The 15,958-nt window shown below is 57.9% G+C and overlaps 1 protein-coding gene across 2 annotated transcripts; it reads left to right on the top strand.

Annotated features, from left to right (window-relative positions):
* Window positions 1–163: 163 nt before the first annotated feature.
* On the top strand, window positions 164–14,928 carry UPK3B (uroplakin 3B). 2 transcript variants are annotated; one of them, XM_081090612.1, is made up of 6 exons: window positions 164–334; window positions 494–643; window positions 927–1,155; window positions 2,460–2,539; window positions 3,290–3,419; window positions 3,868–5,326. In XM_081090612.1, the coding sequence occupies exons 1-6, from the start codon at window positions 250–252 to the stop codon at window positions 4,025–4,027; spliced, it is 834 nt and encodes a 277-aa protein (XP_080946738.1). In that variant the 5' UTR covers window positions 164–249; the 3' UTR covers window positions 4,028–5,326. The 2 variants fall into 2 exon arrangements, with proteins under 2 accessions (XP_080946738.1, XP_080946739.1); XM_081090613.1 differs by lacking the exons at window positions 3,290–3,419; window positions 3,868–5,326 and adding an exon at window positions 14,416–14,928 and having other exon boundaries at window positions 215–334.
* Window positions 14,929–15,958: the final 1,030 nt, after the last annotated feature.

The following is a 15,958-nucleotide window of genomic DNA, read 5'->3' as shown; positions in this document are numbered from 1 at the left end:
ACATGGGGCCCTGAGCTCCAGTGGCCTCCCTCAGCCCTGGCCTGCCCCACACTAGTGCCCTGCCCGGGCCCCTCCCTGTGGGGGGCTGGGCTGAGGGGAGGGGCTGGGTGCATTCATATTTTCAGGTCTTTCCAGCCCTTGGCCAGCCTGGCAGCCTGACTAACCAGCTTCTCCAGGCCTAGGGGTTGGGGGAGGGGCGGAGGCGGCCAGCCCAGCCCCAGGCTGTGGCTGTGGTGGAAGGTGGCTGTCATGGTGCTCCCCCAGAGGCAGCCTCACTCACGGCTGCTGTGCCTCTTGGTGGCGCTGGTCTGGCCCCAGCCCTGCACGAGCCTCGGTGAGTGGGGGTCCAGGGATTGGGTGCACCTGCCCAGACCCAAGGGGCTGGGGCACCTGCTGGTGTGATTGGACCCTGGGAGCCCACATCCTCTAACTGGGAGAGGCAGCCCCAGGGCAGGGGGCCCCAGGACCCTCACTCCTCTCTCCATGGCCACAGAGCTGATCCCCTACACGCCGCAGATCACACCCGGGGACCTGGAAGGCAAGGTGACGGCCACCACGTTCTCCCTGGAGCAGCCGCGCTGTGTGCTGGACGGTCATGCCGGGGCTGCCGACACGGTCTGGCTGGTGGTGGCCTTTAGCAACGGTGCGTCCCAGTGCAGGCGTGGGCCTGGGGCGAGCGGTGGGGCTGAGGAAAGCTGCGGGCCTGGGAGCCCCTCACGGTGACGTTCCACACCTGGGTGTGGATTGGGAGCTGGGCTTTACGGAGAGGGGCCTCGGAGAGGGTGACGAGCCCTGCTTTGTGTCACAGGGGCCCTCGGGGTGCCGAAGGGCCAGGGCTGCAGGCCTTGGACCCAGCCGGGGATTGTGGTGAGGAAGGCCTGGCTTCACTCTCTTACAGCCCCATCGGTCTGCCCTCCCTTCCACAGCCTCCAGGGACTTCCAGAACCCCAAGGCACTGGCTGAGATCCCGGCTTTCCCACAGCTGCTGACCGATGGCCACTACATGACGCTGCCCCTGTCCCTGGACCAGCTGCCCTGCGAGGATCCCGTGGGTGACATCCCCGTGCTGCGGGTGGGCAACGACCCTGACTGCCTGGCTGACCTTCACCAGCCATCCTACTGCAACACCCCCCTCCCTGACCCCGGACCTTACAGGTGGGTCTCTCTGCCTGGAGCCTGGGATGGGGGCCTGGGAGAGGAGGGGTGTCAGGGACCAGGGTTGCCCTCCCTAGCCTTTCCCCAGGCCCCCATCCTGGCTGCAGGCCTCGCAGGCCCTTTCCATTCACAAACCTTGGCTTCTTCCTCAGGGGTTGGGGTGGGAGGGTTGGGGGAGAGCAGCACTCATCACAGCTGGGCGGCAGGCAGAATTCCAGCTTCCGGGTGGGCCCAGGGGGAAGAGGTGGCACCAGAGCTGGCGGGGTGGGGTGGGGTGGCAGGGCTGCACTCATGGGCCCACTGTTTCTCCCCTGGGTGGATCTGGTGGGAAAGTAAGCACAGGCCCGAGTTCAGACCCAGTCAGTGGGTATGAGGTGGGGAAGCAAAGGAAGAGAGGCACAAAGCGCCCAGGGGCTTGCTGAGGTCAGGTTAGAGCCGGGGTAGCAAAGCAGGTGTCCAGACGTGGGCTCCCCGGGCCACAGGATGAGGCCAGGTGTCCTCAGGGAGGCCACGTCCAACTGAGAGAACCGTTCGCAGGGGGGCAGGGAAGGTGGTGCGCTGTGGGCTGGGCCAGCATCTCCATCCGCCTCCCTCCGCCCTCTCACCCAGCCCTGCCAGGCCCACCTTCCCCACCCAGGCCCACTCCCTGGCTTGGCCTCCATCCCTAGCAGCCACCAGAGCCAGCTTTCCTCAGTGCCAGCCTGTCTGAGTCTCTTTTTGAAAATATGTTTTTATTGATTTCAGAGAGAGGAAGGGAGAGGGAGAGAAGGATAGAAACATCAATGATGAAAATCATTGATAGGGTGCCTCCTGCACACCCCCTACTGGGGATCGAGCCTGAAACCTGGGCATGTACTCTAACTGGGAATCGAACCATGACCTCCTGGTTCATAGGCCGACACTCAACCACTGAGCCACACTGGCTGGGCTGCCCAAGCCTCTTGATGCTTAGAAACCTCCCAGAGTTCCCCAGCTCCTCAAAGGCATGGCCTCCTCTGCACGGCCTTGGTGCCCTCAGTGCCAACCTGCCCTTCTCTGTGATCCTGGACTCTGCGTGCACTCTCAACACACCCCTCCCACTCTAGGCCTTTATCTGGGGTGCTTGCCCCTATTGGGGCTTCCATGGCTTCAGAGACTCCATGGGCCAGCCGTTCTCCCCTGGGAGGCCTATAGCCCCAGCCCGTACTCCCCACAGAGCCAAGGCTCACAGCCTGGCCCAGAAGAGCTGCCTTGAGTCTGGCTGTGTTGGGCGCCCGGCCTAGGGCAGTTGAGGCTCTGAGCCTCACCCCTCCTCCTCTCCCCAGGGTGAAGTTCCTCCTGATGGACGCTGGGGGCTCACCCCAGGCCGAGACCAGGTGGTCCGACCCCATCACTCTCCACCAAGGTACGCTGGGGAGGGGGTGTCCTGGCTCCAGTCTGTCCCTTACACTCGGTGAAATGGTCGTGCTCAGCTGCCCCCTCCACCTCCCGCTGCCGGGGGACTGGGTGCCCGGTGGCAGTGTTCAAATCCGGCGAACCCTCCACACAGATACCGGTGCTGGGGGTGGGGCACCAGCTCTGTCCAGCCCCACATGATTGCCACTCTTGGGTGCCCAGGCCCCAGCTCAGTCACGGGCAGCAGCAGCCTTCCCCTCCTATGGGAGCCAGCCCGGGCCCAGCATTGCTGGGTGAGAAGAAGGGACAAAGCGAGGAGGGCAGTCCGTCAGGGCCACGGGTTCTGGGAGGCGTCCCTCAGCAGGGCCCCAGGAAGCCAGCATGACTCACCAGGCTGAGGACACTGCTTGTGTGAAGACCAGATGTCCAGTGTGGGCGATGCCTGGGAGATGGGCTGCAGGAGCTGGGGATGGGGCGGGCGCTTGTTGTATGCCAGGCTCCAGGGAGCAGGGCAGCCACGCGGTCAGTCTTCAGGTCTGCCACTGCTGGGTGTGCCAGGGGCGGGCACATTGGTGGGAACAGCCTAGAAGGTGAGGCTAGGGTGGAGGCTGGAGCGATGGGTGGTCCAGGCTACGGGCACAGATGCCCTCTGAGACGGACAGATGTCTGTGGAGGAGAGAGCCCAGCCTTGGTATGAGCATGGGTGGGGGCGACTGCCCTGGGGCCCGAGGGCAGCCCCTGAGCACCGTTGTGTGTGCAGGGAAGTCTCCGGGCTCCATCGACACGTGGCCAGGGCGGCGGAGCGGCGACATGATCGTTATCACCTCCATCCTCTCTTCTCTGGCCGGCCTCCTGCTCCTGGCCTTCCTGGCTGCCTCCACTGTGCGCTTGTGAGTGGTGACACTCCCAGGGCCCCTTCCCACCTGGAATCCCTCCCCTGAGCCTGGAAAGCCTCCCTGACCCTGTGGTTTTGAGCTGGGAAGTCTCCCTAGAAGGGCTGTGCAGAGAATTCCCACCTGAGTCTCTCCCCTGGGCGGTCAGAGAGGTGGTCCAGCAGCTCTTCTAACCACAGGTTCAGAGAAGGGGCCACCTGGCTCCGCCCCTGTCCATCAATGTGTCCTTTGCTTTGGCCCTGGTCCTCCTGGGCCTTGGTTTCTCGGTGAACTGACACTGGGGCAATCAGGGTGGCCACCTGGAGGAGGCAGGCCTCCAGCTTGTTCAGAAGGGAGGGCAGGGAGACCAGAGGCGGCAGGAGGAGGGGGTGGGAGTGGGGAGGAGGCCCTGAAGTGGCAGCCAGCCTCGCGCAGCAGTTTCACCGCTGCTCCTCTCCCCGTCCAGCTCCAGCCTGTGGTGGCCTGAGGAGGTCCCTGGGCAGCTTCGGATCGGCTCCTTCATGGGCAAGCGCTACATGACCCACCATATCCCGCCCAGCGAAGTGGCCACCCTGCCTGTGGGCTGTGCGCCTGGCCTGGACCCCCTCCCCAGCCTCAGTCCCTAGCCTGGCCTACGTGCCTGGGGCTGGGGCACTGGGCAGGGGTGAGGGGGAGACCAGGGTACAGTGCTCCTTCTCAGCCCTTTCACCCACATGGCCCACCCATCACACTCCCCCTCCCTGAAATCCCACCACTAGCTACCGGAATGCGGTCCCATTCTGCCCCCCGCCCTCCCCCTTCTCTCCAGGCAACTGAAGTTGTGTGCAGGGGAGTTTGGGTGAAGGCGATGGTCAAGCTGGGTACCCAGCCCCCCACCTCCATCCCTTCCTCTTGCGAGCTGAGGTACTGTGCAAAGGCCCCCCTGACTGGAAGCTGCCAGGCCCCAGGAGCAGGCCTTGCTCTGTCCTGTGCAGGGCGCTGAACTGAGCCCATCACTGAGGCCGTGAGGCCTGAGCCTCCCTGTCCCTCTGTCCCACCTGCCAGTGTCTGGGGCTGCAGTGAAGTCCCCAGAGGCCCCTTCATTGTCCCTGGGCACAGGCCCTTCCTGGGGGTGGCTGGAAGGTCAGACGGGGTATGGGTGCATGTATGACCCTCTGGCCACTGATTTGGGCCAGCACTTCCAACCCCCTTGCACACACAGAGGGCTCACACGCTGCTCCATGCACTCTCACGCCACAAACATTGCTGCGTGCCTGCTGCATGCCATGCACAGTGTTCAAGACTGGGGGCCTCAGGCAAATCTCGGGGAGCTCACTCATTGCTCCCGACCTCGGATGCCCTCATGTCCAGGTGTGACCTGTTACTGTTGGGAGGCGGTCACGCCCGCAGATTGTCACGTACCTGGGGCTCACACTCCCCCAGACGATCACCCCAATGGTTCTGTGGGTTCCATGACCAGCCCTCGCTGGAGGACAGGCTTCATTACTCGCCCCCCCCCCCCCCACCCCGCCCCGCGTCCGCCCCGCGTCCTCCCTGCGCGTCCATTGGCCCACAAACCTGGCGGTACCCGCCATGGCCACACGAGGGCGCCAGTGCACCGCAGCTGTTGCCGCACAGCCCCGCAGGCGGAGGGCTCCGGCCTGGAGCCCCAGCAGGCTCTCTGGAGGTCAGGGCTCCAGGCCCCATCTCCACCGAGCCAGAGGGGTGAGCAGCCACGCTCCCGCTTGAGGGCCCACTGCGTGCTTTCCAATCCACACAGCCCTAGATGGAGAAACCGAGGCTCAGTGACTTGCCCGTTGTGCTCTGTCCACTGCCACCTGACTCCACATACCCTGGCCACACTAGACTGACTGCGGTGCCCTGTGGGGGCCTGCGGGCACAGGTGCCCTCTCTTTCGAGGTGAATAAATGCTGTCTGGCTTTCCCAGCTGCGTGCTGCCTGTGCTGATTTCAGAAGAGGAGCATGTATGCCTGGGGTCCAGCCTGGCCGTGCTCTGTCCAGCCCCACTGCCACCAGCCCAGGGCTGCCCTGACCCTGTCCCCTTGATCGCTAGACCTAACTGTGCTTTGGGGTGCCCCCATCTCCTGACAGGCCCAGGAAAACCCACCCATGTGTTGCAGGGCCAGGAACCAGCTGCTAAGCCATTTCTGTGGCAGACACTTCAGGGGAGGCTTTGCTTTCAAATCCCATGCACTCCTGGCTCCAGGTGGTCTTTCCCCTCTCCTGCCTGCACCCCTATCCTGCCTGCACCCCTCCAGGCACACAACTCCCTCCAGGCGCAGACAAAGCAGTCAGATGCAGCCAAGAGCTCAAGCCCCGTGTCCTGTGTAGCATCTGCTCCTGGGAGCCAGCCCCTTAGCGCAACCTCCTTGGAAATTCTACTACTTTGAAGCCCAGGTCCCTCCTGACCTGGAATTGGAGGAGGGTTCAACATGCCCCCACCTTCCCCTCACCAGCTGCCCCTGGCAGAGTCTATCTCACACTGTCCTGTCCAGACCTGGTTCCAACTCCAGATGAGGAGGCTCCTGAGGCCCCGGATGCCCAGCTTGGGGCCCGCCAGGAGGGCGCGGTGGGGAGGGAGAGGGTCTGCTGGTGTTTGCTGAGTGGAACCATGAGCAAACCCTCGGGCAGGGGGATTGGCCAGGCGCAGGACGTGCTCCGGGCTCTTCCAAGTCGCGGGGTCACTTGCGGCTTGTTCCGAGTGCCAGCGTCTGCGCTGGTCCCAGGCACAGCCCGTGACAGGCTGAGCACACCTAGGACGCCCCTCCTTCCTGAACAGCCCCCACCCCACCCTCTGAGGAGCCGCTCTCACCCCATCTGGCTGCCGGGGGCTTGAGCAGAGAGACAGGCTCCAAACAGACATTGCAACACACTGGAGAAGACGGTGACGAGCTGGACAGCCCAGGGAGGCAGCTGACCCCACCCGAGGGTCATGGGGCTCCTGGTGGTGATTTCTGAGCTGAGTCTTTCTTTTCTTATTTTATATTTTATTTTTTATTGATTTCAGAAAGGGAAGGGAGAGGGTTAGAGAGAGAGAGAGAAACATCAATGATGAAAGAGAATCACTGATCAGCTGGCTCCTGCATGCTCCCCACTGGGGATCGAGCCCGCAACCCGGGCATGTGCCCTTGAGTTGAGTCTTGAGAGGTAAGTGGAAATTAGTCAAGTAGACAGGAAAGGAGAAAGGAGACCATGTTGCCCTTTGGTGGTATAGATAGTGCTGGGGGCAGGGGGGCAGCAGGTCCTGGGGCCCTGAGCCAGGGCAGACAAAGGGGGTTGGAGAGGAAGAGGTGAGTTCAGAAATATTCAGGAGGTGGTGGAGGAACTGGGGACTTAGGTGTGGGAGATGAGGCAGAAGGAGAAGGCTAGGCCTGTGTTTCTGACATGAGGATGGGTGTGAATACAAAATGGAAGTCTGTATGTGGTGGTATCACCCTAACTTGCCTCAGCAGATCCCCAGCAAAGGGAGTCCTGGGATCTCGTCTTAGCAGGTGGGTGAGTCCACAGCACGTCAACAAATTGTTAATATTTTACAAAAATGGAAGCCTACCCTGGTCAGCAGGAGGCCACCCTGTGAGCCCGCATAACTGTGGGGGTTCTGCCCCAGGGTTGTGCTGGCAAGCATGCCAGGGTGTCACAGAATCCACACAGCGAGGGGCGGCGGGCTGCACATGGCCACACTGTCACTGTCACGCTGAGCCCTGGGCGGCTGCGCCAGGCCCTCTGCCCAGAGTCACGCTCGAGAGGGTCATCAGCCGAACCCAGCCCTTCCTGGGCCAGTTCATGACGGCCCCAAGCAGCGTGCACCACGACAGCCGACAGACAGCCGGTTGTGCAGAATCTTTTATTAAATGGAGTTTTGGAGACTCTTTTGTTAAATGGCATTTAAAATTCTCCCCAGGGCTGTATTTGGGGAATCCATTGGCCCGTAACATAATGGCTCAGTGGTTAAAAACAAGTTCATTGTTAAAAAGGAAAACACAGCAATCATTGTGGGTGTGATGACTCACAGGTGACTCATCAGACCTGAAATCAAAGGGATCAGAATGACAGCAGGTGGAAACGCGGCAGCTTGTCTCTCGCTGGGATGTCAGTAGCTGCCCTTTGCTGGTCTCCCCACACCAGTGTTGCTACTCCCCACCCCCATCCTCCTCCCAGCATCCTGAGGGACCAGATTATAAGCCTGAAGGTGTCACCCCATTGCTCACAGCTCTCAGAGACTTCCTACTGTAAGCACAGAATCTGGATTCAACAGTTCAGTCGTGGGGTCCCATGATCCATCCCTTATCCCCTACATTCCAGCCACACAGGCCACAGGGCCTTTGCACGTGCTTTTCTCTCGATGTAGAACACTCCTCCACTTCACTCCCTTCCCTCTGGCCCATTCCCTCCCTCAGGGAAGCCCTTCCTGATCCCTCAGCTCTCCTACACTGTGTTCCTTTTCTCCGCAGCACATTTTCCATTTGCAATCAGACATGTAAAACGGTGAGCTTTTCCATCTTCCCCAGTAAACTGTGAACTTCAGGAGGGAAGGGACCGACCAGATCTGGTCTGCTCACCAGGGTGCGCCCAGAGCCAGCACAGTGCCCAGCAGGTGCTTAACAAATAACTGTTGACTGACTGTTTTATCAAAGGCACTTTACACTCTTTTTAAAATGTCAGCTTCATCGAGATATCAAACACTATACAATATGCCTACTTAAAGTGTACAATTCGGAGTTGTACCACTGTCAACTTTAGAACATTTTCATCACCCCAGAGGAACCCTGTACCCATTAAACAGTCACTCCCCACTCCTCTCCAACCTCCCTTAGTCCGGTCCCTGGTAACTCCTCACCTGCTTTCTGGGCATGCCATAGAAATAGAACCACATAACATGTGATCCTTTGTGACTGGCTCGTGTCACTGAGCACAATTTGGGGGGAGAAGGAACAGGAGCCCTGGCGTTGCTGTCGTGGGCTCTGTCACTCGCTGCTCCTCTCACTTGGCTGAATTGTTTCTTAATCCTTATTACTGGGTAGGACTGCAACCTAGTGTCCAGCCTCTGGCAAAGTAGGGTCTCTTCCACCCAGGACACAGGACAACTATCACAGGGGCTCAGTCTCCTCAGGGGCCCAAACCCCTCCTCCACCCCCACCCCTTGTATTCTCAGCTGCAAATAGGAGAGTTGGGTGGGAAAGGAACTTTCGGGAGGAGATCGGGGAGCTCCTGAAGGCTCCAAGAGCAGGGCCTGGAGACCACACGAAGCTGCGTTTCCTGGTCCCACCCTGGGAGTGTTCAGCTCTGTCACCCCTGGGAGCTGGGCATGGTGGCCGCTGCACTGGCCATGGCACCCACTTCCTTGTCTGGTGTGGGTGCATGACTGGTGGGCACCCTGGCTGCATCGGAGGCTGGAAAGTCACGCACTCTGACTGCTGCAGTGAGAGATGGGCCGTGCAGGAGGGTGCCGGTGTGGATGAGGGGCCGAGTCTGCTCTGAGAAGGGACGCCTTTTTGTGATTCTCACAAAGGTATCACATGGCCAGTGCTGGCTCTGGGGACATGTGCGGCGGGAAAGTGTCTCCTACATAAGGGGGGCGTGGCAGGAGCTGGGAAGTAGAAAGAATGGCAACCATCTTCCCCATCTAGGAGCATGGGGAACTTACGTTGGCCAGCAGGTTCCACTAGAATAAAAGCATGTCATTAAATGCTGGGCATTCAGAGCCTTGCTGGGGTTTGTGACTGGGCCCAGTGAGGGAGAGAGGGGGGCCTCTCTAGGGGTCAGCCCTGGGGCGTGCACGCCCCACCTGGAGCCTCAGTGTGGTGTCTGCACAGTGGTGGCCATGATTGTTGGAACCCGGGGCTGCTGTGAGTGGCCGCAAGAGGAGGGAGTTGGAAGGTCTGACATGTAGATGCTCAGTGAATGTTTTTATATTTTCCTTTGAGGTATTTTTTGTTATTTCAGAGGAAGACAAAAGCTGTCACTTTGACCATTGGTTGCTGCCACCTCAGAGCTTCCCAGTCCCTCCCAGCATGGTGACACCAGGACCCTCTGCAGAGCTCAGCCCCTCACCACTGCCCACAGGAGGAAGCTGGGCACAGAGGGAGCGAATCCAGCTCCTGGCCCAGCCCACGGCCTCCTTGGGCTCCTGGAGCCCCTCCTATCTCTGCCAGGTGGGCCTGTGGTGGAGGGCGGGCAGGCTCCACCTTCTCAGGGGGGACCTGCATGAAACAGGAGCAAAGGGACACAGCTACAACTCACTGCGCACTCTTCAGCCTGCCCACCTCACCCCTGCCCAGAGGCGGGGGAGAGAGAGGAATGGGGTGGAGTCAGGGGGAGGGGGCAGTTGCTGGACACCCACTGTGGGCAGGACAACAGGCCTAAGACCTGGCCCAGAGACCCACAGGCCACGCAGAGGGTCAGGTCCCGTCCCTGTTCTCAGAAAGTGTCCCGCTCACTAGAAGGTACACCCCCTGTTATAGACCAAATCGTGTTCTTCAAAATGCCTACGTTGAAGCCATAATCCCCTCTCAGAATGTGACTCTATTTGAGATGGGGCCTTTAGAGAGGTAAGTAAATTTAGACCTTTGGGGTGGGCCCTAAGACAACAACCCAATCTCTTACAAGAAGGGATTAGGACACAGAGACACCAGGGGCCAAGCACAGAGGCCCCTAGTGAAGAGCGGGCCAGACGATAGCTGTCTGCAAGCCAAGGAAAGGGGCCTCAGGAGAAGCCAACCCTGCCGACACCTTGAACGTGGACCTCCAGCCTCCAGAACTATGAGAAATAAATTTCTGTTGTATCAGCCGCCCGGCCGATGGCATTTTGCTATGGCAGCCCAATCAGAGCCATCCACGCGCCACTGTGGTGTCATGGGCATGAGTGGTAATGGGGGTGCCAGGCACAGAGCAGGTGGTCGGCGGTGAGATGTTTGAGAGCCCACAGGCAGGCAGAGGGCCGGGCTTTGCAGGCAGCAGGAACAGCTTGTACAGAGGCTCAGGGGTAAGAAAGGGCCTGGGCAGGTTAAGGCCTTCAGAACGGACTTGGACGAGTGTAGGCTGGAGCCTGCCTGCTCTCTGGCCCTGGCCCTGACCCTGCTCACACTGGACCCTTGGCCCAGCTTTTTGGGCTGCTCTCTCTCTCTTCCCTGCAGCTAGAGATGCCAGAAGCCACTGCGAGCCATCCTGGCCCACCTCTGCTGTCTCACACGCAGGCCTCAGCCTGGATGTCCCTGGCCCCTGGAGATGGCCCCAGGACTGAGACAGGAGCCCAGGGTTCCCACTTTATGCCTCATTTGCTGTGAGCCCTGCTCACCTCCCGGCCTCAGCTTTCCCTCTGTAAAGTGAGGGAAGATCTCAAGGCTCCTTCGGCCCAGACACTCCAGCCCCAGCTCCCCGAAACCCCACTCCCTGTGGGTGGCGCAGGCCAGAGTTACCCACAGCCACGGGAAAGAATGTGTTGCCCTTGACAACCATTCTTCTCCTTGACTTCTCCCTCTAAGGGACCGAGAAGAATGTCCCATTAGTCACCCTGGCCTCTCCCTCCCACCTCCACCCCTCCCTGCTCCTGGTGGAGGAGGCCCAAAGCCCCCAGGAGTAATTCATGAGAACTCCAGGCGCAGCTCTGCTTTCTCAGCCCTGTGCATGGAGCCCTGTCCCTGTCTGAGCCCTGACTCCAAGGGACCAGGGCAGTGGGAGTTCCCAGGGCAGATGGGATGGACATGGGGTCTAAGGGTGGGGGGATGGGCAGGAAGGGTGGGAAGCTGAGAGTGGGCTCAGGTCATCAGACATCTATGGGCGCCTCTTCCATGTGGGGTCCTCTGCTGGCCACAGCTGGGGTGCAGATAAAACTGGGCACAGAAAGTACACTTCAGGGGGAGGGGACCTGTGATGGGGGCAACAAGACAAGTTTAGCGTTAGGGTTAAGATTAGGATTAGGGTTAGGGTTGGGGGAGGCATCAAATATGGGGTGGGGGCACACGGGGGACTTCCTGAAGGAGGTGGTGTCTGAGCACAACAGGTGTGTCGAGGGGCTCAGGTGGCCGGGAAGAGGGAGGTGTGGAGCTGGGGACGTCAAAAGCGGGGAGACATGGCCCGGGGCAAGGCGTGGAAGGCCCTGCATACCAGCGGAGGAGTTGAGCAATGCCGAGATGTCCCAGTGAGGTGGGGCAGACGGGGTTTTAGGAGGCCTTCGCTGGAGTGAGCGGCAGGGAGAGATGAGCAGAGTAGGGAGGTGACCTGAGTTGGGCCTTGGGGGACAGGGTCTCCCATGAACACCCCCCAGCTTCTTGCAGGGTGGCCACACAGGCCCATGATGGATTGTTCCATCCCGGCACTGGCATTTCCGCCATCCCTGTGTGGATGTTGCATTTCCCTCCACGTGACATCCCCTCCCCTCCCTTTGACCCTGGGCTGGCCTCTGGCTTGCTCCGGTCCTAGAACAGGGCTGCACTGATGCTGTACAGTGTTCAGGCCGAGCCCTTGAGAGGCCTGTCAGTTTCCACTTTTGCCCTCTTGAGGATCTTGCTGCCATGTAAAGAAGGTTAGACTGGATCACCAAATAATGAGCAACTTCATGGAGAGAAAAAGAGGAAAGGAGAGAGAGGTGCGGGAGAGGGAAGATAAAGGGGAGGGGAGGGGACAGAGGAGAGGCCCAGCCCGTGGTCAGTTGTTCCAGTCCCTCAAGACGTGTGAATGAAGCTGAGCTCCCAGCTGGCCATCGCCACACGAGTGACTCCAGCTGATGCCACACAGAGCAGAAGAACCACCCGGCTGAGCCCAGCCCTCCTACAGAATTGTTATATGATTATACGGCTGCTGTTTAAATCCTCCGAGCTTTGGAGGCATCTGTGACACAGCAACAGACTACTGACCCCAGGCCTTTGCCCCTGATGATCCCTCTGCCAGGAGAGTACTCTCTCAAGGGGTCTCATGATTCGCCCTCTTCTGGTTCATCCAGGTTATGTTTATATGTCACCTTGTGAGGGTCCCACGACCTCCCTGCCTAAAACAGCCCCTCTTCTGTAACTCTAACCTCCGAGCTTTTGTTTCCTTGCAGCCGTGTCACTCCCAGACTTTCTGTTATACCTGTATTTGTTTATTTACTGCCTGTCCCTCCCCACCAGGATGTCAGACTTGGTTTATTTTCCCGGGGGTACCCCAGAGCCTGGCACAGAACAGGGGCTCTATGATGACGTGCTAGAGCAGTGGTTCTCAACCTTCCTAATGCCGCGACCCTTTAATACAGCTCCTCATGTTGTGGTGACCCCCAACCATAAAATTATGTTCATTGCTACTTCATAACTGTAATTTTGCTACTGTTATGAATCGTCATGTAAATATCTAATATGCAGGATGTATTTTCATTGTTACAAATTGAACATAATTAAAGCATAGTGATTCATCACAAAAACAATATGTAATTATATATGTGTTTTCCCATGGTCTTAGGCAACCCCTGTGAAAGGGTCGTTCGACCCCCAAAGGGGTCGCGACCCACAGGTTGAGAACCGCTGTGCTAGAGGACTAAATGGATAAAGTGCCTGCCCTTTTCCCAACCCCCACTTCTCCTCTAGAGCTTCTGCCCTGCCGAAGCTCATGCCCGCTGTGTACAGCGGTCCTGGGGCACAGCAGACCCTCGCTGAGCAGTTGAACTAAATGGAACAGCTGAAAAGCTTTCAGTGTCCTGACCTCCAGCTGCCCAGTGTCCAGAGTGGGAGATGCAAGCCCAGAACAGGAAGGATCTGGCTCCAGGCTCGGTGAATCAGGAACCAGCCAGGGTTGCCTGTTTCATGGCCCTGAAGTTGTAAGATTTCACCTATTAAGAGATTTTCTGGTTTCTGATTCCATGTGGATGAGACCTTAACTAGACTGGGGAGGTGGTGAGCTGCCCGTCGAGAGGAGTGTACAAACACACTGGGAAGGGGCCAGACCCCCAGGCAGGAGAAAGAGTCAGGCCCGGGGCAGAGTGGATGAACTGTAGGTCTTTCCCCCTTGATATTAGCACAAATGGGTCTCTGTCAGGGTCTGGGGAGGGGCCCCAAGGCCAAGCTAGTGGAGGAGGAAGGGACTGGGTCACTGCAGTTCCCCTCTCTACCCAAAGTCCGAGGCCACAGGTCTGGGGCCTCTCTGTGCTGGGGAAGGGTGAGGAAGAGCCCTGCTCCACCTCCCTGGGCGCCTCCTGAGGACAGGGCGTGACGGCTGTCAGGAGTCTGGGCCTTGTTTGGTGACACAGGGCTGGGCTTTGGGAGCCTTTTGCTGGCTGCTCTATGTGAGGGGTGAGTGGGAGCCCCACCCTGTCCCATGAGTCACCCTAAGTTACACAGCAAGGAAGGTCCTTAGAAACAGACTATATTCCCAGGGCTCCGCATGCTCCCCACCACCTTGGCCTCTTTGAGCATCTTGGGCCCACCCCCGGCACACTGGGACCCACTGGGCTGGGGACATCAGGAGCAGGAAGAGGGGGCACAGCAGGGAATATGTATTAATATTATTACATACAAATATGTACTATAGTTTTGGCTGGTTTTCTCAGCGGTTAAGCAGCGGTTCTCAACCTGTGGGTCGCGATCCCTTTGGCGGTCGAACGACCCTTTCACAGGGGTCGCCTAAGATCATCCTGCACATCAGATATTTACATTACGATTCATAACAGTAGCAACATTACAGTTATGAAGTAGCAACGAAAATAATTTTATGGTTGGGTCACAACATGAGGAACTGTACTTAAAGGGCCAGAAGGTTGAGAACCACTGGGTTAGAGCGTCAGCCCTCGGACCAAAGGATCACGGGTTCAATTTCTGGTCAAGGGCACATATCTCGGTTGCAGGTTCAATCCTTGGCAGCCAATTGATGTGTCTCTCTCACATCACATCGATGTTCCCCTCTCTCTCTTTCTCTCTCTCTCTCTCTCTCTCTCTCTCTCTCTCTTTCTTCTGCTCCCCCCTCCCTTCCACTCTCTAAAAATCAATGGAAAAAATATCCTCACTCCGAGGTTGAGGATTTTTTAAAAAGTAATATATAAAACCTATTGTAGCTCTTCAGGGGCCGACGCAATGCGGAGGACAAGCCCAAGAGTGCGGTGACCCCGGAGGAGCTACAGAGAAGGAGGAGGAAGAGTTTGCCACGGGCCCACTCTCCGTGCCCACGCAGGCAGTCAAGAACAGCACCGGTGCAACAAGAAGCAGCTCCGGCCGGGTGAAGGCCTTGGCAGGCACTGCAGCATGGCGCTGGGGAATGTGACGGGGACGTGGACCGAGGTCCCCAAGCGTGGCAAGGGCAAGAAGGAGTCCCAGCCAGTCAGCAAGGACCGCTACATCCCAAGACGTTCCTGTGGGGATTCGGCCACTGGTCCTGCGGAACCCACTCACCGCTGGCAAGTAGGGGCTTGCTCCCGGCTGTCAAAACGCACTCCCCCGTCCTGCAAAGACCTGCCTCTGACATGGGAACAATACAATCCTGTGTTCTTTCTAAAACAAAACAACAAAAAAGCTATTATGTAAGCATACATCCTGCATGTAATGTTAACGTAAGAAACATTCAACCCTGTAAAGAATTTTTGTGAGTTTATTTGAGCCAAACTGTCAACAATGTCCGGGAAGCAGAATCTCAACAAATTAAGATAATGCTCCGGAGGATGGTGGTTTTCCACCTTGTTTTATACATTACAATCAAAAGAGGAGATGCTAGTGGGTGACATGAACTCCATTGGTGACAGATTAGGGAGGCGGGAGAAAGCAAAGTGGAGAAACCTCCGGGATTGGATAAAAGTAAAATGATGGACACGGACTTCTTTTACTCAGGTGGGTGCGGGATAGTTAACAGTCAACAATTAACTCGATAACAATGAGAGGATCTGTGGTCTCTGAAGAGCGGTGCCTGTGCTTTGAGGGGTCTGGAAAAAGGAAAATTACTGTGAAATTCCAACTGAAAGGTTCCGGGTTGGGCCAGGGTCACACAGAACGGACTCAAGGCTCAGTGTAATCAAAATGATAATTAATCCTGTCACCTGGGCGTAGGTGGCCTGACTCAGAAAGAGCCATCAGCGAACTGGGGAGGGAGCAGGCTCTTTATGCTCAGGGAGGCTGCAGACGGGGCTTCGGCCTGACACACGTATCAGGACCTCAGTCGCCCTTTGTCCTGCTGGCGCCAGACGTCCTTTCTCAGGGGGCTGTGCAGGGGTTATGGTCTTCAGGAATTTCTGTAAAATAACCACTTAAGGGGAGCATGTTGTGCAAGGCTTAGGCCAGAATGAGCTTTCTTTTATTAGCCCCTACTAAAGTAGAGCCCTGTATCTTGATTCACCCTTTCACCAACAATATTGATATTGTAAATGCAAAAAGACAGTAGGCTCAGTTAAGGTAAAGATTGGCCTTTGCCCTAGCCAGTTTTGCTCAGTGGATAGACCGTCGGCCTGTGGACGGAAAGGTCCTGGGTTCGATTCTAGTCAAGGGCACATGCCCAGGTTACCAGCTCAGTTCCCAGTTGGGGGCATGCAGGAGGCAGCCAATCAATAATTTTCTCTCATTATTGATGTTTCTATCTTTTTCTCCCTCTCTTTTCCTCTCTGAAATATATAT

Source organism: Myotis nattereri (genome assembly GCF_964212035.1).
Source record: "Myotis nattereri genome assembly, chromosome: 4".
Classification (NCBI taxonomy): Eukaryota; Metazoa; Chordata; class Mammalia; order Chiroptera; family Vespertilionidae; genus Myotis; species Myotis nattereri.
Note: the sequence above shows the minus strand (reverse complement) of the source record. Positions and strands in the feature narration are given on the sequence as shown.